This window comes from Phallusia mammillata, chromosome 7 (genome assembly GCF_965637545.1).
Source record: "Phallusia mammillata chromosome 7, kaPhaMamm4.hap1.1, whole genome shotgun sequence".
NCBI classification, from domain to species: Eukaryota; Metazoa; Chordata; class Ascidiacea; order Phlebobranchia; family Ascidiidae; genus Phallusia; species Phallusia mammillata.
The window spans coordinates 19566936-19588971 of record NC_137258.1 but is presented as its reverse complement, the minus strand read 5'-3'; the positions used below and the strand labels follow the sequence as shown (position 1 = coordinate 19588971).

Here is a 22036-nt window from a genome sequence, read left to right as displayed (position 1 = left end):
ACTGGTAACAATAGCCTACTTTTGGTTTTGTGTCCCAAAAAGACTTTGTGCAGCACGGAAGCCGGGATAAGTACAGGCTCGCCAAAATAACAGCTTGCAGTCGTGACCTACATGGACACCGGTATGTAATCATCAGCGATATTAAGTAGTCAACCTCTTGTACGAAAGACGCGAGTTGAAGTTATGCTGAGTTAATCCTGTCTGATTCTCGCCTTCTGTTTCATAGCGAAGTCGGATGAGCAGAGGTCAAACAGCGGCAATCGAAATTGTTATCGAACTCGGAGCTGGGAAAATCGTATTGCAAAGTGGATCTGTATGTAAGCGGAAGCAAGGCGGGTAATCCTGAAGCACGAGTATGAGAAACTGGACAGGCGGGGTATAAGACCAGAAAATTGCCAACCCACGCGTTTCCCACTGAGTGTAGGTCATGCAAAAGGCGAAGATAATTTTCTTGAGGATGTAAATCTATTATTACCACATCCTGGGAAAGTGATCATTTCAACCCCCACCTTGTTTGGTGCATAATTCGGCGTTTTTCGGAAGTTTCCTTCATGTTGGTATTTAAACATCTCAACTTGCAATTTAAATCTAAAGGTCTTCATGTCTTGCTGGTTTGACTCGTTTCGCGTCGCAAAATCAAATTATCCATCAAACGAAACGACAATCGTAAAAAATATACCTAAAAATGATCTTAGTGTTATATAACAACTCAACAGAATTTAACAAACTTTTCTATATACTTGTGAAAACGTAGTGCCATGAGGTCAAACGACGGGGGTCCAGAAATACACGGATAATAATAAACGGCAATTTAAACATTAGCTGCAGTAGCCGTTAATACTTTATTTCAACGACAAACAACTGTGTTTTGGACCGGCCAATCCCTGGAAAGCAAGCCCATCGGACTACAGGTTGAGCAGGCGTAGGCGCAAGTGCACCCAATGGAATTTTAATTACTAACTCGCCTGGATCTTGTACGCGGGCCTCTGCTGACGGGATGGTGGCGTGCGTCAAATAGTGAGTGAAAATTTTGGTCTGCTTGAACTGATTTGGCATTTTCGACAAGTTTCGGCGTGTTGGTCTGTAATCCCGACGACCGCATGTCACCTCTGGAAAACTGACATGTTCCGGTGGTGCATATGCACACCTGCAGGGAGGAAATTACCCAAGGTATGTCGTGGAGACTTGTACGAGGAAAATTGCAACGAAACCACCAAGAAAAATGCATTGCTTTTTTTGCAACAACCTCATCGCTTTTAAAATTTAATTAAACATTTTGCCATTTTTTTGTGAATTAAAAAAGTCGCAAAATGGTGCTGTTTTGTTTCGCTTTTAATGGTTGGGGTCATGACACTACTTTACCTATTAGAAAAGTAACATGGCAAATACAATAAGTGTTATCTATTGCCGATATATCACAATTATTTAGGCTACTATATCACAAATATAAAGGCTACTAGCACAAAAACGAAAGCCTCAATTACAAAGCAAGACCAAAAAAAGATCAAAATGTCTAAATATGGGTTTGCGCGCTTAAAATGGAACCGCCGCACCTTTAAAAATCGCAAGCAAAGCGAAAAAACAGGTTTTTCATACTGTTGTATGTCAAATAATTATGTCCATAATTACTAGGTTGATGGATGCCGACTATCCACGGTTAGTTTTAATTAATTGTCGTTTCGTCCGCTTGCAAATTTACCTAAAACGTGATTGGCCGAAGCTCGGTTATTTGTGTGGCTTTTCAAGCGCGATGACCTGTGTTTGTTGCACCATCTACACCACAATCCGATTAAATTTTGACCGGCAAGCAATTTGATGCGTTTTGGCAGCTGGAAAACTCTCACCATCGTAAAAGCGATTTTTCTCCGACCGCATAAAACATAGATTTTGCCGAAATCACTATTATGTTTGAATATGTTGTGAGTTTGTTTTCGTGTGCTTATCAATTATCAAAATACTGGGACATTTGTGCTTTGCTTACTCTTTAAGTTTTGCAAGTAATATGCCAAAGTGGATCAGGCCATGTTGTAATGCAAAGTATATTAGCCAAATGCAAATGGTGATAATTGGCACAATTAGGCGAACACAAATGTCACTGAAGTCGTGTATTTGCATTTTAAGTCTTATTCCACGAGATGAGGAAACTGAACATTCAAATTGATCACGTACAATGGATCAAGAAATGAGGCGATTTGCAGCAATCGGTGCTCTGCAAATAATGCCGTCCAATAGTTGGTAGTTTGGCCTGTAAACTAAAAAAAAACTTGCTACTCTACACTTTGCTTTTAAACGGTGGCAATATATATTTGTAAACACCTGGACAACTATACTCTAAATATTTCAGAAACTTAAGATGGAATAACCAAATTCAAAACATATGTTTAAAATGTATTTTCCTTTTTTTAAGATTTAAACGATTTAAAGTAAATAACAAAGTGTGCCCGAATAAAGTAATCTTCTAAACGCATAAAAGCGGCCCAACTCGACCATCATGACGAACTGTGGACGATTGACTTTATTGTTTGGTGGTGCCATAAAACAGAAAAGAATAACATTCAAAACACACAGACAGTTTTGCTTTGGATTTGTATCCTCATTTGGTCACAATTCAGGGCAGGGGTCGGCAACCTTTCCAAATAGGGCCAAAGGCAAAACCACCAAGGTTTCGTGGAGCCGTAATAATTTTCATCTAAAATTCAGTCCACTTCAACGCTTCGTTCTAAAATTTGCAAATGTGACGAAATTTAATTAGTTTATAAGTTAGGGATAGACTAATTTTGCGAACGGGTCTTCTTGCGTAGCACAAAATCAGTTTGCATCCTTTATTATGCTTTTGGTCGTCGATCTGGACTTTCCTGTTTTAAATCATAACGAAAATTTGCGGTTGAAAAAATAACAGACCAATGATCGTCGGAGCAAAGAAAACAATCTATCAAAGTTTGTTACGCAATGGGACATGGTGTAAACACGTCATCGAGACTTTAAAGTCTGAATTTTTCGGAACAATAGGTAAATACATGGAGAAACATCGTGTTGGTGGCCATATATAAACATAGCCATAGGGTTAACCTCATGACCGCCACCATCCATACACAAAGACTACGAAGAAAGCGAAGATGTCCACTATATAAAGTATTGCGGTGGGTGCCAATTAAGGCTCACGTTTAGAGGCAAGCGTCAAACTATTTCCAGAGAAGTCAATTAACATTTGCATGACTATTGATTCGTGGGACGATATATGCGTGTTGAATGATCAACGTGTCCGACTGTGGCTAATACTGTCTGTCTGCAAAAAAAACTCTTGGACAATAATCACGATTGGATCTGTCCCTGGCAGCGATTGCGTGCGGATATTTGGCAAACGTGACCATAATTTTACCGGCTCACATTTCATACGTGATTTGCTTTTGGCAAGAAATGACAATATCACCTGTAGGACAAAGTATACTGTTAAATTAAAACTTTTTCAAAAATTATGCGACAATTGACAATTAGTCCCTGTAACTATTATTTACGTGCGTAAAGGTTGGTACGCATAACCCCACATTGTAACCAAGCCAATGTTTGATTGCTTGCAAGGAGCATACTAACTTTAAGTTGTTCCTGGATGAAACGTGCATGACTAATTAACACAAAAATTTTAGCAATAAGGCGGCCACAGAATTTATGCAGGTTGTAATTTGCACAATCAAGACCTAATTGTAATACACATTCGAACAGGGCGGTACTCCACATAGGGCAACATTCAAATGGCATATAAGCGTGAAATGAGAACGTGAAGTGCATATAGCGCTTTCTAACGTTCCACATAGTGCAATGAGTGCAAGTTTCGTGGTAATTCATGGCGATACTTCATGTCACGTACAGATTCGAAACCGTGAACACTCAGGCTTGCTATTATGTTTCGATAATATGTATCATAATCAACGTCAATATCCGATTATCTTCCTTCTTTTCTAATTAAGACCTTAGTTAAGACTTTAGTTGAAAGTTTCTCCAATAGTTACACACTACTTTGCCAAAATTACCAGCTTTTGCCCAGGGCAAGATGGCAGCGACAAACGATATTTCCATTTCATTGGCAAAAAAAGTTGTTGATTTAAGCATTTTTGCTGGATTGGCGGTGCAAATATACCGCTACAAAAGTTTTTCCATTTAAGGTGGATTAAAATTTGCATATAATTAAAATTGTACCCATGCCCAGAATGTGCTCAAGCACCAAAGTAAACCACGGAAAGTCTGGTACAATGCAAAAAATAATTTTGCAGTTCAGTGCCAAGAACAACAGTGTCTCCACACCTTCCAATGACTAACCTTTTTCACGATATTCGATTGGCGCTTTTTCGTACATGGGACCATCATTACATGGAACTTCTCGCACATCAAACGGCCAGGTTTTATTGAAGTCGGTTGTATTTTTGTTGGCATGTCAATGCGTGGTCGAATAATCTGAATGCTTTTTGGCCTAACGTTAGGATGCGTGCGAAGAAAAACCGCTGCAGTTTCGTTGACACGACGTTTGTAGAGGGATAATTGCTACGTAAAAATTATTTGCGGGCATCTAACAAACTTTTTATCACCTCTTGTTTAGAAGTAGAAGACGGTTTGGTGAACTTTAGGTTGCGACCAACGTTTTCTGATCAAGTGGGAAAACACTTCGTTTGCGTTTCCAAGAAATAAATCACTAAGCGAAAAACTCATTGCAGCTGGATAAGATGGCTGCAAGTCTCATTAAAACTTTTTTTGAAATACACCACTAAACCTGAAATTTGAAGTAGTTTCGGCGCTTCAATATTGCTGTATTCGAAAAAGCCCAGAGGTGCAATAAAATAAATTTAATCCACGCGAGATGGAAGGTATTAGAGAGCGCTCCACAACATGAAACCAAAAATCCAAAATCACTACATTCAAGATTCGTTGTGGCTTGTTACAGAAAACTTTAAGATGTTTTAAATGAATGTCATATTTTTGATACATTGCAAGTCATATCTTGGATACGTGACGGATCAACCCAGGACAAAGTCATGCTCAGGGCGCGAAACTAATAATTACAATTTAAACTTGAGGAAACCCACACAATTATACCAATTATAGTTCCCAAACATTTTTCTCAGGTCCTGAAAATGAAACCGAATCGTCTCGTTATTGTTTTGAACAAAAAATTTATCAAGAGGTTGAGATTGTGAAGAAACCAAATAAAGCAAATGCAACAACTCACATTACACCAATGGTTTGTTGAATACAAAATGTGTTATTTGGTCCTTTAAAAAGCTCTTACTAATCCAACAGAAGTGGTCGCACAATTTATTATGACACCTCACCGCACCACATAGAAATGCTTTGAAAAACTTCCTAAAATGTAAGGCTTTTGTTTGAAAAAGCGTAGAAAAAGTTATGACCAACATAAACTTATTTAACCAATATGGTAATAGTAAATCATCTTTCAAAGAATAAAAGCGCTACAAACATAAGGAGAATGACTCATTAAACATTGTACGTATGTTGGATATTTTGCGCCATCCCACATCAACTGAAAAGCATGTACACCTAAACAACAAAATTTCAAAAATCCGCAAAAGTTAACCTATTCCAGAGTAAGACTTCCGAAAACACAAACAACAACCCAGTGCAAAACCGAAGAAACAGGAGAATAGACATACAGCCATGAATAGATTCACCACAAACGGAAAAGCAAGTGTGCGTCTGTCTGCAAGACTCATGCGTGTGCGTAATACTCTGACGTAACGTCGCTTCTTTATCGAGAAATCGGAAAGACTCAGAAAGCCAGACGTTACTTAAAGAATGCAGGTCCTTGCGATTCAACCTCTGCATATTCTGAGGTAAGACCATGATTCAATTTCTTCACAAATCACCTGAGTTTTGGACACACAATCTGACGTGCTTGGGTTAGTGTGTCACGATTGTAATGGTAATACAATAGGAGTTCTAATCCCTGCGGTTGTAATCCTTCAAAGAATTGAATCCACCACTCCTACGCACTGACCGCTGATAAAAAGTGCTTTTTGCTTTACACACCAGTGCAATAAGATTCTCCGTAAAAAACTAAACCCCACTTTACCTATTACGTAGTTATTTTTTCGCAGCAATTTTGTTTTATCAAACCACAGCGGTTTTAAAATAACTGGCTTAGATTTGTCGATAAAAGTGATCATGTTTAAAGTTTAGCTAAAAAAACTGAAAAATGTTTTTCAGTGATAAATCGCTATATTAGGCATCTAATAAAATTTAGGAACACAATTAGCCTATATAACAGGTCAGGGAAACTTCGAACCATTTTTTATTGAATCGGTTCTTGAAGCAAATGTCATTTCGTGCAAAGCATCTAATATTGGTTAAAAATTGACCGCAGATAAACTTAGCGGAAGTTCCCGAATTTCAAACGCAACTTAGACAAATTAATTGTAACTTACAAAAGGTCAAGAGTGACGTACGAAACTGTGCAACAATTAAACATTTCCCAAACATACTGCAAAGCTGTGGACACTTTATACAAGCAAATGCCTAATGCGAAATTGCATTACTACCACGGTATAAAGATTGTGGGCGACAAATATATCATTTTGTAGTCTTTTGGTTTTGCTCATTCGGCATTGACGTAACAGTAAGACTTAGTAATACGTCAGCAAAAAATGTGGTCCTGAAAAATCGTTTTTAGACACTTGAAATTCTGTTTCTAAAAATTCTCGCTAGTACCTTAGCACACAAAGGCACCAGACGTGTATGTAGTCCGTAGTAGTGTTTCGGGGCTAAAAATAAAGTGGCGAAGGACGAATAAGGAACAATTCATAGCCCACGCTGTCGACGAATCCTGATTCACACTAGTTGTTTTTTTCGAAAATGAATAAAGCGACCAACGAGGATGAATAATAGGAAGTATAACAAGAAACTATGCGCCTGGTAACATAATTCATGGCTTTAATCAACGGGAAGAGCTACTGCTTTAGGCTGTTCTTGTTTTCCGTTGCGGACTAAGTCGCGACGTTCAACGCAACCCACGCGTTCGCTCCAAACAAAGGCAAAAATGTGTAATGATCAACACATGCGCCAGACGAATAACGTCAACGTGCATGCACGATTGGCACGCTTTTGATGGTCATTACGATATTTATGTGGTTACATAACGTTGTAATTTCCAAACTGTCGTACGCATTCGGCGTTTTTTAAATTGCTGTTTCGCAAAACAACTTTTCGGTCTGCTTTTGTGGTTTCAGAATAGCAAGGAGCTTTGCTTTAGGTGTGTTTTCATGTAAAAAGTGCCATGGAATTTGCAAAACAAATCGTTGCAACGTGCGCAAATTACAAAGTTTTTTTTTATCAAAAAAAATAAAGCTAGTTAAAACGACACTAAAATAAATAAATGGCATAGCATTTACCAGTAAAGACACGAATGCAGACTTCCAAGCGCGATGTTTATTTAAAGGTCTCGTTTTGTGAGAATGCACATATCCATTTCAAATGAACACATCCATCAAATTTGAATGGATAATGATAAAACGAAATGCGTTTTCGGAGACATGTAAATTGACGTAACTGGCAACGAGGGCATTTTCGAAGAGCGAATATGGCTGCACATGGCACTTCGGGGCTAATAGCCATTAACACTGACGTTAAATATGCAATGCAAGCAATTAAGATTCCGCCGAATGCCAATTTTGCATGTACAGTCAGCATGGACGCAGGCAAATTACGCATGCGCAAAGGTCCCTATCATCTGTCATTATTTTATGTCAACGTAGTCATTACAATATTTGGGGTTGCAGTGGTATTCAACTTAATTTTATTCTGCTTGAAGCTGGTGTATTATGTGTTTTTTTAATGCAATTTTAAATCTCCGTTGCTGGTATTAAATTTTGATGCGCAGTAAAACAACTGCAATTTTGTACAAAAATTTTACCATAATAAAGTAATTTCTGAAAATAAACTTGATTGGTAATCTGACTGATGGGCTTAGTCCGGTCCAGACAGAATTCCTTTAAACAGATACTCGCTTGTTCAACACGAAATAACTGCATTTAAGGTGAATGCAAATAAGTGCGTCGAAAATCGAAACTGCTTCTCAGAGTTATGCACATCAATACCTTATTTCCACATCGGCACGATTTATCTAAGAGTTAAGGTAATGGCTGCACAACAAGACCAAACAAACTTTGTCAAAAACAGTGTTTAAAAAAAGTTGTAAGGTAATGGCTGCACAACAAGACCAAACAAACTTTGTCAAAAACAGTGTTTAAAAAAAGTTGTAAGGTAATGGCTACACAACAAGACCAAACAAACTTTGTCAAAAACAGTGTTTAAAAAAAGTTGTAAGGTAATGGCTGCACAACAAGACCAAACAAACTTTGTCAAAAACAGTGTTTAAAAAAAGTTGTAAGGTAATGGCTGCACAACAAGACCAAACAAACTTTGTCAAAAACAGTGTTTAAAAAAAGTTGTAAGGTAATGGCTGCACAACAAGACCAAACAAACTTTGTCAAAAACAGTGTTTAAAAAAAGTTGTAAGGTAATGGCTGCACAACAAGACCAAACAAACTTTGTCAAAAACAGTGTTTAAAAAAAGTTGTGAGGTAATGGCTACACAACAAGACCAAACAAACTTTGTCAAAAACAGTGTTTAAAAAAAGTTGTAAGGTAATGGCTGCACAACAAGACCAAACAAACTTTGTCAAAAACAGTGTTTAAAAAAAGTTGTAAGGTAATGGCTACACAACAAGACCAAACAAACTTTGTCAAAAACAGTGTTTAAAAAAAGTTGTAAGGTAATGGCTGCACAACAAGACCAAACAAACTTTGTCAAAAACAGTGTTTGAAAAAAGTTGTAAGGTAATGGCTGCACAACAAGACCAAACAAACTTTGTCAAAAACAGTGTTTGAAAAAAGTTGTAAGGTAATGGCTGCACAACAAGACAAAACAAACTTTGTCAAAAACAGTGTTTGAAAAAAGTTGTGAGGTAATGGCTGCACAACAAGACCAAACAAACTTTGTCAAAAACAGTGTTTAAAAAAAGTTGTAAAAAGGAATATAAAAATGTTGGTCGTAACAAAAAATACGATTAACACCGAACTTGGGGTCCAAAAACCTGGTCGGAACCTGGCAACCAGCTTTTTGAAACAAAGCCCACATAAGGTCGAGTGTGAACAAATAAGCCGAATGTGAAGTCAGGCCTGAATCATTTTATTCAAACTTAAGCCCGAATCCAGCCCAGCTTACAACTTTGGCTACTAAGTTATACTACGATTTTTTTGTAATAAAGCTGGAATAGTGCGTGCTAATATAAGCTTAATGGTTTGTAGTTTGTGTCAAAACTAAAACAAACACCACAAACCGGTCAGTTAGTCAAGCCAAATCAGGTCAAATCTGGGCGCGGTTTAAAAATAAATATAAACGATTTTTCTGGCTTTACAATCTTGGGCGGTATTAATTACGCAAGCTCCGTCCAGTCCACGACGTGTGGTGATTTATTTGCAAACAAAAGCGCGAAAATATATTAAAACACGAGGACGGTAAACTTGACGGCCACGTAATTTCACCGAAGAGATGGTGACGAATTTCGGCAACACCTCAGCACATTGTGAATAATTACGAGATCAGGTGGGTGCATGAAATCATGCTAAAAACTCATTAGCTAAAAAAGGCGAGTGTGCTTGATTGCTAACGGTCGCTTCCCTGGCAAAATGAATTGTCCTGATGAATAAAATCTGGACATCCGGGTGATTAAGACAGGATTTAAGATTTTGCGAAAAATTGATTTAAATTAGGGCAGAAGTCATGGACCGGACGTGCATGCGCTAAATTAGAAGCCAAAACCTGAATTCGAGTCGGTTCAGACACCGGCAGACAATGCCTAAGCCAAATTACATTTTCCGAGAAGGCCTTTAACAGTTGCGTGGCTATAACTCTGTCGTGCACCCAAAGATCTGAACAACGTTACCCATTTTGATTCCCGCAGCCGCTTATTTTGCGTGGGGGAGGGGGACTGACAGTTTTAATACTGTTTACACAATTGAAGAACGTCACATTTTAATACAACTAAATTACTCGAACAGCACTCATAGTTGGAAGACTTAAACCCACGTCCATTTGTTCTTTAAATTTTTAAGCCATAAATGTTTTATGAAACATGCATCGACATTTATTCAAAAACTAAAATTCATACGTACTCGCAAACTGACTCATTTTAAAAGCTTTGCCCATATGGATGACAATGCCACGCATTTGCAACAGTATTGACCACTGTGTTATAATGCGGTAAGCAAGCGTAACCTGTCTGGTCAGATCAGTAATTAAGCACGTTTGTCCGAATCAAGCCTCTAACCAATCGCAACAGCAGATTAAAAGTGTCCACGAACAAAATCGCGTCAGAGCAACGATTAAAAGACGCTTGTATTTGACCCGGTTCGACTTTGGTCACCTAACATCATGAGGTCAATCTTGTAGCGTTGAAGGCGGCGATTCGTAAACATTTACAACAAAATTTGTTCGCTTTCCACGTCTCATGGGCAAGGCGGGATTGCCACTTGGCGTGTTGATACTTGTAAACAAACATCGACACGGCAAAGATCGCCGCGACTTTGTGGGAAGGTCGGTCGGATGCGTTTGTTTTTTAAATATGTTTGCTCTTACTCAAAAACGAATGAGACGCTGCTCTGCTGTTTGGACCTGTCGCTAATTTACGATGTTCTGCATGTCAAGCATAAAAACATACAAAAACACGGGTTGTCGACTTCTAAATGTAAATTTTGAAACGCAATATTTCTGCAACAGGCATTTTTGGCTCATAATAACGTTACCATAAAGCACGCCAATTTAAACAAATACCGATGGGATTTTTTTAACACAACAGCTTTACGTACATGGAAATATAGTACAAACAATATTATTAAAGTTTTGTTTTGCTGATGCCTTGTGCAGAATTTCCATTACAAAACCCATCCAAATCCACAAACATTGCACATAAAAACTCTATCCAGAGAGACAAGCGAACGAACACACTCTAAAATCATGGCAGCAATAAAACGCTTAGCGACAATGGTAGAACATATTTACAACAGTTATGATCCAAATATGATAAACGACCATCGATGAGTCGCGCCAAAACAACACAGATAGAAAATGTCTGAAAGTGTATCTATTCTTAAGTTCATAGAGAAACACAACGGCCAAAATAGACGCAAAAAAGCGACATGCTTTATTGTTCAGACGTTTCGACCAATGCTCATGCCATCATCACGGAGACATCTATTCTAAAAGCATTCAACGATAATATTCTGAGTAACTAGGTTGCAAACAACAAGAAAATGTTATATTATTCTATTCGAATAATAATTAAGGATGCCAATCATCGTCGAAATCGATCTTTATATGTTACATCGCACAACGAAAAACACAGACTGATTGTGTATTACTGAAAATATACTTAACTAAAGTTTAACATATTATAATTTTATATATTATATACATAATTATGTGTAGACAAGGGTTAGGCAAGATTTTGAAATATTTTGATAAACGCAAGTATTTTATCATCCGTAATAAAAAAATTGGGTAATCCCGACGATGTATCCTGTAACACAACACGAAATGCAAATGTGCCATCGGTCTCCCGCTAATCGCTACAACTAGAACGACCTCAAGATTTCAGGTCAGTGAAACGAAAAAACAAAACAAAATGCAAATTAATCCGTTTTCCAGTAACAGGCCGAAAAACAAGAACATCAACTAGTTCTGTGGTTTCGAAATACAAGTAACATGACATCAGGTTAAATCGGGATTAGACGTAAAATTTTCGCCACTTGTCCTGAAAAAGAGACTCCATTGCGAAGGAGCCACTTTCAGATAATCCAAAAAGCCACAAAACCAGTGCCAAGATTTAACACAGGCCACGCGGGAAATCTAAGACGCGATTTTCGATATAAGTTACAATTATTTTTTCAACCAAAATTTAGTGCAGAATTTGCAAAAGATTACTCAACATATGTTTGTAAACTTTGTTTAAACAATGTTTCTAAATAAATTATATTAGCTCATAAAGCCTTGTCAAGTTCTGGTAGCTTGAGCATGTTGCGTTAGTCGAAGCCAGTGTTTATCCTGGTCGCCCTCCAGGTGACAGCAAAAAGGCCAAAGCGATCACGTGATTATTAATCCGCATTCGATCGATCTCATTCGCCGACAAACTTAATTAAACGTCTGACAAGAGCGAATCACGTGACATTGCCGGGCGCAGGCAAAAACTGGTTGACCAGGTCAGAGAAGACGGAAAAAAGGCGACCGGTCTGGCGGGAGTATGGTGATCCCCTATTGGATGATACGCCTCCGTCTTATAGTATATAAGCGAGCAGCAAAGTAGGGGTAATCATCACTTGCTGAACAGACTTGGGATATTCAGCTTCAAGATGAAGTTCTACAGTGTTGTCGCCGTCTTTACCTCACTTGTTCTTTCAACATCAGGTATGCAGTTTACGTTTTTTTTTATTTTTTTTTAAAGATTTGAGTAGATTTTTTGCCCATTTTTTAAAGTTTTGTTTTAGATTTGGTAAAATGTTTATTATATATATCGATGTTAAGCCTAAACCATTTTTTCGTCTTTGATCTTTAAATTTTTGGCAAAACAATTTTAATTATAAAGCGTAAAAATGTTACGATAAATACAGCCGAAGACGGAGGTTAACGTAACATGTCCGGTATTTTAAACGTGGGAATCGCAAAGCGCAGAATCATAAATAGTCGAAATATTTAACCAGGGAATACGAATGTCTGTCTTATAATTTTTTTTGTCACTCGAAAACGTCGACTTCAACGTAATTGAAACCAAACGCGACGTACAGACAACCAGGCATGAAAAGCACCTGGAGCAATTTAAATTATACGCCTAAGCGCATTACAAACCGAAAACGAAAGCTATTCAACAAAAAATATGAACATCACGTATCTCGCATGTAATACAAAGGCCCTTTTTTAATTTTTGTAACTTGATTATAGGATTAGATAAATGTTTGTTACATGTACAGGCTGTGTAGTATAAGAAAGCGTTGACTTACCTTAAGTAAAATGAGCTGTCTGATATGGGTAAGAAGAATTGTTCTAAAACAAACTCAAATAGACATTTCTTTCCAATCAACACTGTGCCGGCAGCATAATCGAGCCCTTGCGTTACTTCCACAAACATCTTAGCTTCTGCGAACGATTCTACGTACAAACATGACGCAGACACAACAAATAGCCCTAGGATGAAGTGCGCGATGTTATTGGATTAATATGGTCACGGCGCATCGCGTTTTATTTTTGTGATGGTGTAATCGGGAAGGTCTGCGATACGTCATATAGGCAAAGCAAACGCAAAAATGATCCTATTTTTAGGATAAGCGGAAATCTTAGGAATAACGTTGATTCTGTGGGCAAAGAAAATCATACTGAACGCATTTTGGGCTTACAAAACATAACGTCACTCTAAATGCTTGGCATTTACAACTAAATAATCACACGAATATTTTGTTTAGCTCTTCAATGCTGGATTTGCGAAAATCAGAGAAGCAACGAAGCTTGTATGCAGAATGGTCGACTAAAGCAATGTCAAGTCAATCAGGTAACTACAAAAATATAATTTTGTCGCCATCAAAATGCGCTTAATTGTTAGAGATTACACAAAGAAGACTTTTTGCTTCTCTGGCCTCAGGCTAGGCATTTTTTTATCAGCAGCATAGCCTTAAATTATAGGCTGAACGTGCATAAAGTCAATAAAGCGTCATTGTTATTGTGGCTGCCAGTTGCAGCCATTTGACGATACTTATTATTACTCTGCGTGGCAAAGTTAGCTGCATGCTAATCTTCGCTAAATGAGCATGAAATTTCATGAACCTATAACGTTGAACGGTATAAGGCAAATCGTGTTCAGAAACTAATCATGAAACTTTAAAATCAACAGCAAGCTTGTCAGAACGAAGTGCGAACAGACAACCAAGGATTGAGAATCACCAAACGTTGCAAACAAGCACACGCATGCGACAACAACTTTATCCAGGTAAATGAAGACTGAAACTCAATATTCCAGCATCAACATACAAACGTAGACAGCAAAATTTAAAGAGTGCAACGTAAAGGCATTCTGCTTCTTTTAAGCAACATCGGACAAATTTTTACTTTACATTGTATCAAACGGAGGTGTTTTTCAATTGAAGTTTTGTTACAGAACCCCAGACCTGCGTGGTTCCCAAGCCAATGCAACTTGGACATTCCCCACTCCGTATGCAGATGTTGCTGTAATACCGACGAGTGCAACAAGCCCCTGCTCGGATGCCTTGGAGCCAGTAAGATTTTATTATTAGGCATTACGATTAGGAAGCGAACATTGGTGCCTTCTCTAGTTCGCTAATAGCCAGGAAAGGTGTGAAATACGCCTTGTGGGCCGCGGGGGCACAGCCTGTCAATTAAGACATATCATGGGTTTCGTTATTGCCGGTTAAAGTTGATTGGTGCCTCTTCACGGGCTCAGTCGGTACAAGAAGCAATGACTAGGAGCGGTTCATGAATCAGCAAACGTCAAATTAGCAATAATCACGAAACACACCGGTTACTGCTCGGTAATTCTTCAACCACCGGGCTCAGCAGACTCTCTGTAATTACACTTGGCGTGGTACGTGTGGGAACAAAACTGCTTTGCCCAAGGGCAAGCTGCTTCTCAACAATGGGTTTGATACAAATGATCGATATAATTTGAACAGCAATTAGCATTGGTAACATGGGCGGTGCAAAATCCTGTCTAACCAGCTCAGCCTTTCTGTAGCACTTTACAGATCACAATTCTGCCACAATTTAACCATTTGTTTGTCCTGCAGGATGCACCCCAGCCCACACCAACCCCGCAAACGGACGTGTTGACTGCACCGACTCCAACAACGACGGAAGCGACTGCACTTTCAGATGTAACGCCGGCTACGAATTGGTCGGAGAAGTCGTCTCCACTTGCGGTGTTGTCGATGAAGTCGGAACCTGGAGCTCACCAGCGCCCACTTGCAGACGTAAGATTTTGATATAGATTCCGCAATATGGCAATGCACACAATTTTATAAGGCTTAACGACACATTCGTCGTCAAAAGACATTTTTAAGCTTCGAGCAATCAAAGGATAGATTGAAAAACAAAATGTGGTTTTGAAATACAAGTAACATGACATCAGTTTAAATCGAGATCAGACGTAAACTTTTTCCCACTTTGCCTGTTAAAGAGCATCTCAGATAGTCTAATAGACCGAGCGATAAAAAGATGGACTGTATCCTAAATACAAGCTAGTTGATATAACAAGAACTTTCCGTTTAGCAACCAGATGTATACCACCACAAGCTGCCCCATTCAACGGAGGCGTGTCGTGTACAAACGGAAACACTGTTGGAAGCGTGTGCGAATTCACATGTGATGCAGGATACTTCTTGCAAGGAAGCAGCTCAACCACTTGCGGTAAGTAGATTACTGAGTAGGCTAAGTGAAAACTTTGAACTCTTGTAAAAGTTTAAACGAAGCTTCTTTGTGTGTTGAAATGGGCAAATGATTTGTGAATTCATCAAACTTTGAATTTTTTTAGGAGAGGACAACAGATGGAACAACCGTGCACCAATCTGTCCTCCAATCACTTGCCCACCACCCCAGACCCCACCAACAAACGGTGCCGTCGGCTGCTCGAATGGAAACCGTTTGGGAAGCGACTGCGCGTAAGTTTTGTAACTACTTACTCTTCATTTAACATGTTAAACTTTGTCACTCTATGTAACTAATGAGTGAGATCATTAGACCAGGAAAAACAGCACCTTTAATTTTTTCAAATACATACTTTTAAGTTTATTACTGTGCAGAATGCTTTGCCCCAAAATACAAATAAACAACTGTAATTCCTCGACCCAGCAACAGTAGTCACAGAATGACTACATAACTTGTTTCAACGACTTATCCTGGTGGATTTTTATCTGTTGTGGTGGGCATGTATTGGATGAAACTGGTATTTTCTGAACAGATTCACCTGTAATGCCGGATACACCCTTATCGGAGACACAAACCGTGTATGCGTGGATGACAACGACAATGATGCTCAAGGAGTTTGGACCAACAATGTACCCAGTTGCCGACGTAAGATTTGTGTAGGCTTATCTTGACGATTGTAAACGTTTGTTAGTTTTTTAAGCAGCACAAACAATTTGCGAGCTTAATCCAAATGGGTAACATCATTTTTTTAAGGTTGCTTCGCTTTTAATTTAAAAGGTAAACGCAAATTCTTTGAATGTTAACTATGATGGTTTAGTTTCCGGATTGAAACTCATAGTCGAAAAGACCTACGATACTAAGCTGTGAAGTACGGTATTATTTAGCATCGCGTTTAGCTATGATTGATCCACCAGTTGTGCAACCATTGTTTTGCGCTCCATAACGTTGCACAGCTATGTCATATTTTACCAAGCGAAATAAACTAAACTCAAGCACCTTAGTTAGACTGTAGTTGCATTTAAACAACAAAAAGTGCTGTTACCAATTTCAACTGCATAGAATGCCTTTCAAACGAATGCAATACCCCACAGGTAACGTTTGCGACCCACCACACACCGACCCAACCAATGGTGGAGTGACCTGCTCCGATGAAAACAACCAGGGAAGTGAATGCGAGTTTGTGTGTGATGCTGGTTACGCGCTCGTCGGAACCCCAACTTCTGAGTGCTTGAACATCGACGGAATCGGAATCTGGTCTTCACCCGCACCCACTTGCCAACGTAAGTGACAAATTAACTGGCCTCAAAGTCTTTATTAAGCATAAGACCAAAACTATGCCATGTATATTTCACACCTAACAACACTAACCTATGTTTAAACAAACACTGGTCATACAGTGTCACTTAAAAGTGATCATTTTTCGAAATAACCATATAATGTAATCATTTTTCACCGAACAGCACCGAGGAACAACATGCTTATATTTTATGACAAGGATGTCCACAAACTTAAAGATCTTAAAAAGTTCGGGACAACTAGAACTTTGTAAATTCTTCTAAACAAGAGGACAAATCATCAAACCAACGTGAATTAAGTCCCAATAGATCAAAAGTAAAACTTAACCGATTATACAGGTATTACCTGCCCACCACCACACACTAATCCCGCCAACGGCCAAGTCGATTGCAGTGACGGTATGAACGAAGGAAGCGATTGCACATTTACTTGCGATGTCAACTATGCTCTTATCGGCGCACCAGTATCTACTTGCGTTGATGATGCAAATGGTGACATTTTCGGCGTATGGACCACACCCGCACCAACATGCGAACGTTAGTGTTAAAAATCTTCTAGTACCTTAAAAACATTGGACCTCCTAACTGTTAACTTTCGCGCACAGCAATCACTTGTGAGCCACCAATGGCCGCTCCAGCAAACGGTATCTTGTCCTGCTCGAACGACAACTTCGCAACCAGTGTATGTACTTTCACTTGTGACCCAACCTATGCTCTTCTTGGCGAACCCGAACCAACCTGTCTCGATGATGGAAATGGTGATACAGCGGGTGTTTGGTCCGCACCAGCCCCTATCTGCCAACGTAAGATGTCTCCGCTTGCTTTAGGTCTTTTTTAGGTCCCCGCTTAATAGATGCATTTCTCGTCATAATTTTCTTTTTCCTACGAGATCCCAAGCAAATTACATTTTTGGTTTAAACTATAGCGATTGTCTGCGAACCTCCTCACACCGACCCACTCAACGGCGCTGTTAGCTGCAGCAACGATGACCGAGAGACCAGCGACTGTGACTTCACATGTGACGAGGGTTACAGTATGTCAGGAGTCCCCCGCTCTACCTGCTTGGACGATGGCAACGGTGATGCTTTGGGTGTCTGGAGCTCCCCAGCACCAACCTGCGAACGTAAGTATTTCATGGCATGACGACACCATCATATGTGATCTCTCTGTACCGTAGCCAATTTTAGTTATGGAGGCAAATATGTCGACGTTCAATTAGATCTCTTGAGTAGTGTTGCATGCTTTGTAAAGAGTAGTTTACTAGGTGTCCTTGTCCGTGGGTCTATCTATCGAGAACACAAGCAAGAAGGCGTAAGTAAATTGCCCTACTCGTTCTACTATAAAAACACAAAGAAGAACGATAATGTTTCGAAACGATTGGACACCTTGTTTATCGCCAACATCTGTGCACAGTTATCCTTTGTCCTGCACAATCGGACATTCCCTTCGGCACGGTTACTTGCGGGGACAACACCGTTGGCAGTTCGTGCAATTACGTTTGCGATGCCAACTACTTCCTCGAAGGCGCACCGCAACTTATCTGTAACGATGATGGCAATGGTGATGCTGTGGGAACATGGTCTGACGTTCCCCCCACTTGCTCCCGTAGGTTTTCTCTAATTCTTTTTGAATTACACAGTTCGATTTCGTCGAAACGTGTTTCAAAAATCGTTTCCTTCTTTTAGCCGTTGTATGCACCATCCAACAAGACCCGACATTCGGCACAGTGGATTGTAGTCTCGGAGTCTTAGCTACCAGCGTTTGCACATTCCAGTGTGAACCTGGCTACGCCTTGATTGGTGCAGACTCTATTACTTGCTTAGATGATATCAACGATGACACCAATGGTGTTTGGACTGACCCTGCCCCCGTTTGTGAACGTAGGTTATCTTGACCAGTCAATTCCCCGGTACTTTCATAGTCATATTAAATCCCAATTGTTTAACATAGCGATTGTGTGTCTCCCGCCACTGAGCAACCCCACAAACGGCTTGGTTGACTGTCCCAACGGTAACATTGTTGATGCCGATTGTACATTCACTTGTGACGCTGGCTTTGCGAGGGTCGGTGCACCTGTAGTTACTTGCTTAGACGACGGAAACGGCGATGCCTTGGGTGTATGGAGCGATCCTTCGCCAACCTGTGAACGTAAGTTTGCACTGCTCGTGCATTCACCAAACGACCAGGCCAGTAAACTTAGTATTATTGCTCTCCTGCAGCGATCGTCTGTTTGCCGGAGCAGACCAATCCCCTCAACGGTTTGGTTTCCTGCGATGCAGGCAATAGCATAAACAGTCAGTGTACGTTTACCTGCGATGAAGGCTATACCCTCGGCGGTAGCCCCTCTACCATCTGCCTAGATGACGGAAATGGCGACACTTTTGGAGTTTGGAGCCAACCGCCAGCTACTTGTGAACGTAAGACGATGGGCTCTTCTCCAAAACAAATCACTTGCCTCTTGGAATGACTTTTTTAAGCTTTGCCTATTATCCATATGCTTTGGTTATGAAACGCATAACATTTTTCTTCAAATACCTTTGCAAGTTGGATGAACTTTTCCAACTTAAGCATGTTTCTTTGCTTATTTTTTATTACAGGACTTTGGGAAAAGCGCATGGCTTTTCCTTTGCTTTCTTTCCCCAGGCGAAACGCCGGAATCTTGCAAACATAACCGACGCAAACGTTTGCGTCGGATCTTTAGCGTTTCATCATACTGAACTTCTGCACGCAACAAATCTTGTTGACATTTATTATTTACAGGTTTCTATATCATATTTGATATAGCAGCCACGTACTTTTCCCTTCTCGTTGTTTCTATATTCCTACCGCTTGGCGAGTCGACAAGCAAGTGTTTGTCGACTTGAACATCCTATTTCTTGCAACTCTTAAGCATGTGCATGTCTTCCTAGGTTCACACAGGAGCAAGGATTTCAACTAAACAACATATGTTACACTAATTTCAGGTAAAACATGTGGCACTCCACCAGCAGCACCAGAAAATGGCTTCCGTGTTTGTACCGACGGCAACTTCCTTGGTTCTGAGTGCGAGTTCGGTTGCGATCCATTCCACACACGTGTTGGACCCCTTTACACCAATTGTGTTGAGCCAAATGAAGGAAACCTCATCTGGGACAACGAAGCTCCAATTTGCCAACGTAAGCAATTAGGGCATGTAAATGTAATAAAATAAATACCCAAATATTATTTTTACACATTACAACCATAAAACTGGAACAAATAAAAAACATTACAGTGAATGCATGATTTTCGATGCTGCCAAGTTTTTTTCCCTTCCACATAAAATTCGCGAAACTTAAGTTGTTAGTAAAAAAGGTGTTGTTTGGTCGGATGATTTGCAGCAAATTTTTTCTTGTATTGCAACAGCCAACGAATGCCCTGACCAAGGAACTCTCCTTCATGGAAACTATTCATGCAGCAATGACAATTTCGCCACATCGACATGTACTTTCGAGTGCACTGGAGAGGGATATGAAATCTACCCACCAGGCCGGGATCAGAACATTTGCCTTAACGATACCGCATGGACTGTGCCCAAACCATGCTGCGCAAGTAAGTTATAGTTATCTTGCAATCATCCCTGAAGCACATGTCGCTTCCGTTGAAGTAATAGTTGCATAAAGCGACACAGTTTGTGCTCCAAAAAATTACCAAACCGAGTTAACCTTATTTGTTCGTTTGCAGGAGACTGTCCTCCATATGCTTTGATGGACGCCGTCTTTATTCTGGATTCATCGTCATCTATCGGAATTGATAACTGGCCAATCATGCAAGACTTCGTCAGGACCGTCCTCGAGTAAGTGCAAAGACAAAGTATAAAAAGTTACCTAATACGTCTACATGAAAAGTAACCAATTGAAAAAAAAGATTTTTACAATTATTTTTCTCAATCATTTGATTCCTTTTAGTATCGGAACAGTTTACAACACCAATCTAACAAATAGCTTTATTTCACAGAAAATATATCCTTGCTCCGGATTCGGCTAGACTTTCCGTGTACAGATACAACAGGGCTGTAGACACTGCCTCTCAGATTCTACTAAACGATTTCGACAACATTGAAGACTTCATTGCTAAATTTGGTGAAATCCCTTACGATGGATCCGGTAAGCACAGAAAAAACAATTCAAATTTAAAAAATACATTATATTGTTAATACAACATCAATTTTTGTACACAGGTACTCGTACTGGACAGGCGCTCAACTACACCCGTGACGTAATCTTCACAGAGGCAAATGGAGACAGGCCCGGCGTCAAGAACGTTGTACTGGTTATCACTGACGGTCGCTCTCAGGATGATGTCGGAGCAATTTCAAACCAACTTCGTGCCGATGGTGCATTGGTAAGATACCTCTCAAACAGAGTATAAGCAATTATATCACAGAACTAACGGGCATTTTTCTTGCAGACATACGCACTTGGAATCGAACCCCCAGTAGGCGCCCTTGATTTAGACCAGTTGAACGAAATCGCCGGAGACCCAAGCAGGCTTCTCATCGCTGAGGGAAGTTTCGCCGATCTTGGTGAATCGCTTTCGTCCCAGCTTGCCACACAGATTTGTGGTGACCCTTGCTTCGACGCTCATGAGCACGATGAGGCTGAACTTGCCGGTTAAAGCGTTTACCAAGGGAATCAATTTACAACCATAACGCACTAATATATTTGAGGTGTACATCTTTTTTCGCCGCCAAAGCATAGAGCCTATTCTAAGTTATGTGCATTTTTCGCGGTGTTTTCTTTAAAGCGGTGTTGAGAATGCTCAAGCTGAGCTGCCTTCCTCTTTTTGCGTACATGTATCTATATTAGACAAAGAAATCGCCTCTTGCCAAAACATATTAGCCATTATTTGATGTCGGTGTTTTTCAAACAAATAAAATCTATGTATTGAAGATCTATCCTATGCTTTGTTTCAACAAAATTGCAGCAGCCTAAGGCGTTAAACTTAAAAAGATTTAGCTAACCATATTTAAAAGTAGAAATTCACAGTATACGCTTGCAATCCATAGTATAAAACAACAAAACAACAACTTCATATAGATTAAGAGCGCATTTTAACTTAAAAAAACTGTCAAAACTAACGAACCATATGTCAACGATCGGCACCGCTCACTGAATAATGATTTATATCACAAAATTTTCCACGACGCTTTAAACAGGAGCTGGGATTTAATAGTTTTGCGGCACATTTTATTTTTTTGGCTTTTAATTTACATGCCGCAGAGAGCTAAAAAAAT

The 22036-nt window shown here is 39.6% G+C and overlaps 1 protein-coding gene across 2 annotated transcripts; it reads left to right on the top strand.

Annotated features, from left to right (window-relative positions):
- The first annotated feature begins 12359 nt into the window (after window positions 1-12359).
- LOC145238012 (complement component receptor 1-like protein) lies at window positions 12360-21691 on the top strand. Of its 2 annotated transcripts, XM_080101035.1 has the most exons (22): window positions 12360-12466; window positions 13516-13601; window positions 13941-14036; window positions 14205-14322; window positions 14851-15033; window positions 15332-15469; window positions 15594-15720; window positions 16020-16132; window positions 16579-16767; window positions 17122-17319; window positions 17388-17585; window positions 17708-17905; window positions 18196-18387; window positions 18468-18662; window positions 18733-18930; window positions 19002-19199; window positions 19746-19937; window positions 20167-20352; window positions 20485-20596; window positions 20758-20906; window positions 20981-21144; window positions 21211-21691. In XM_080101035.1, exons 1-22 carry the CDS (start codon window positions 12412-12414, stop codon window positions 21415-21417), a joined length of 3492 nt encoding a protein of 1163 aa, XP_079957161.1. In that variant the 5' UTR covers window positions 12360-12411; the 3' UTR covers window positions 21418-21691. The 2 variants fall into 2 exon arrangements, with proteins under 2 accessions (XP_079957161.1, XP_079957162.1); XM_080101036.1 differs by lacking the exons at window positions 18196-18387; window positions 18468-18662; window positions 18733-18930; window positions 19002-19199 and having other exon boundaries at window positions 12361-12466.
- Window positions 21692-22036: the final 345 nt, after the last annotated feature.

Bases quoted from the DNA above. Each gene is read 5' to 3' on its own strand.
- LOC145238012 (XM_080101035.1), top strand. From the start codon at position 12,412: ATGAAGTTCTACAGTGTTGTCGCCGTCTTTACCTCACTTGTTCTTTCA. The intron at 15,721-16,019 runs GTAAGTTTTGTA...TTTTCTGAACAG, and splicing joins CGTTTGGGAAGCGACTGCGC to ATTCACCTGTAATGCCGGAT. The intron at 20,353-20,484 runs GTAAGTTATAGT...GTTCGTTTGCAG, and splicing joins GCCCAAACCATGCTGCGCAA to GAGACTGTCCTCCATATGCT.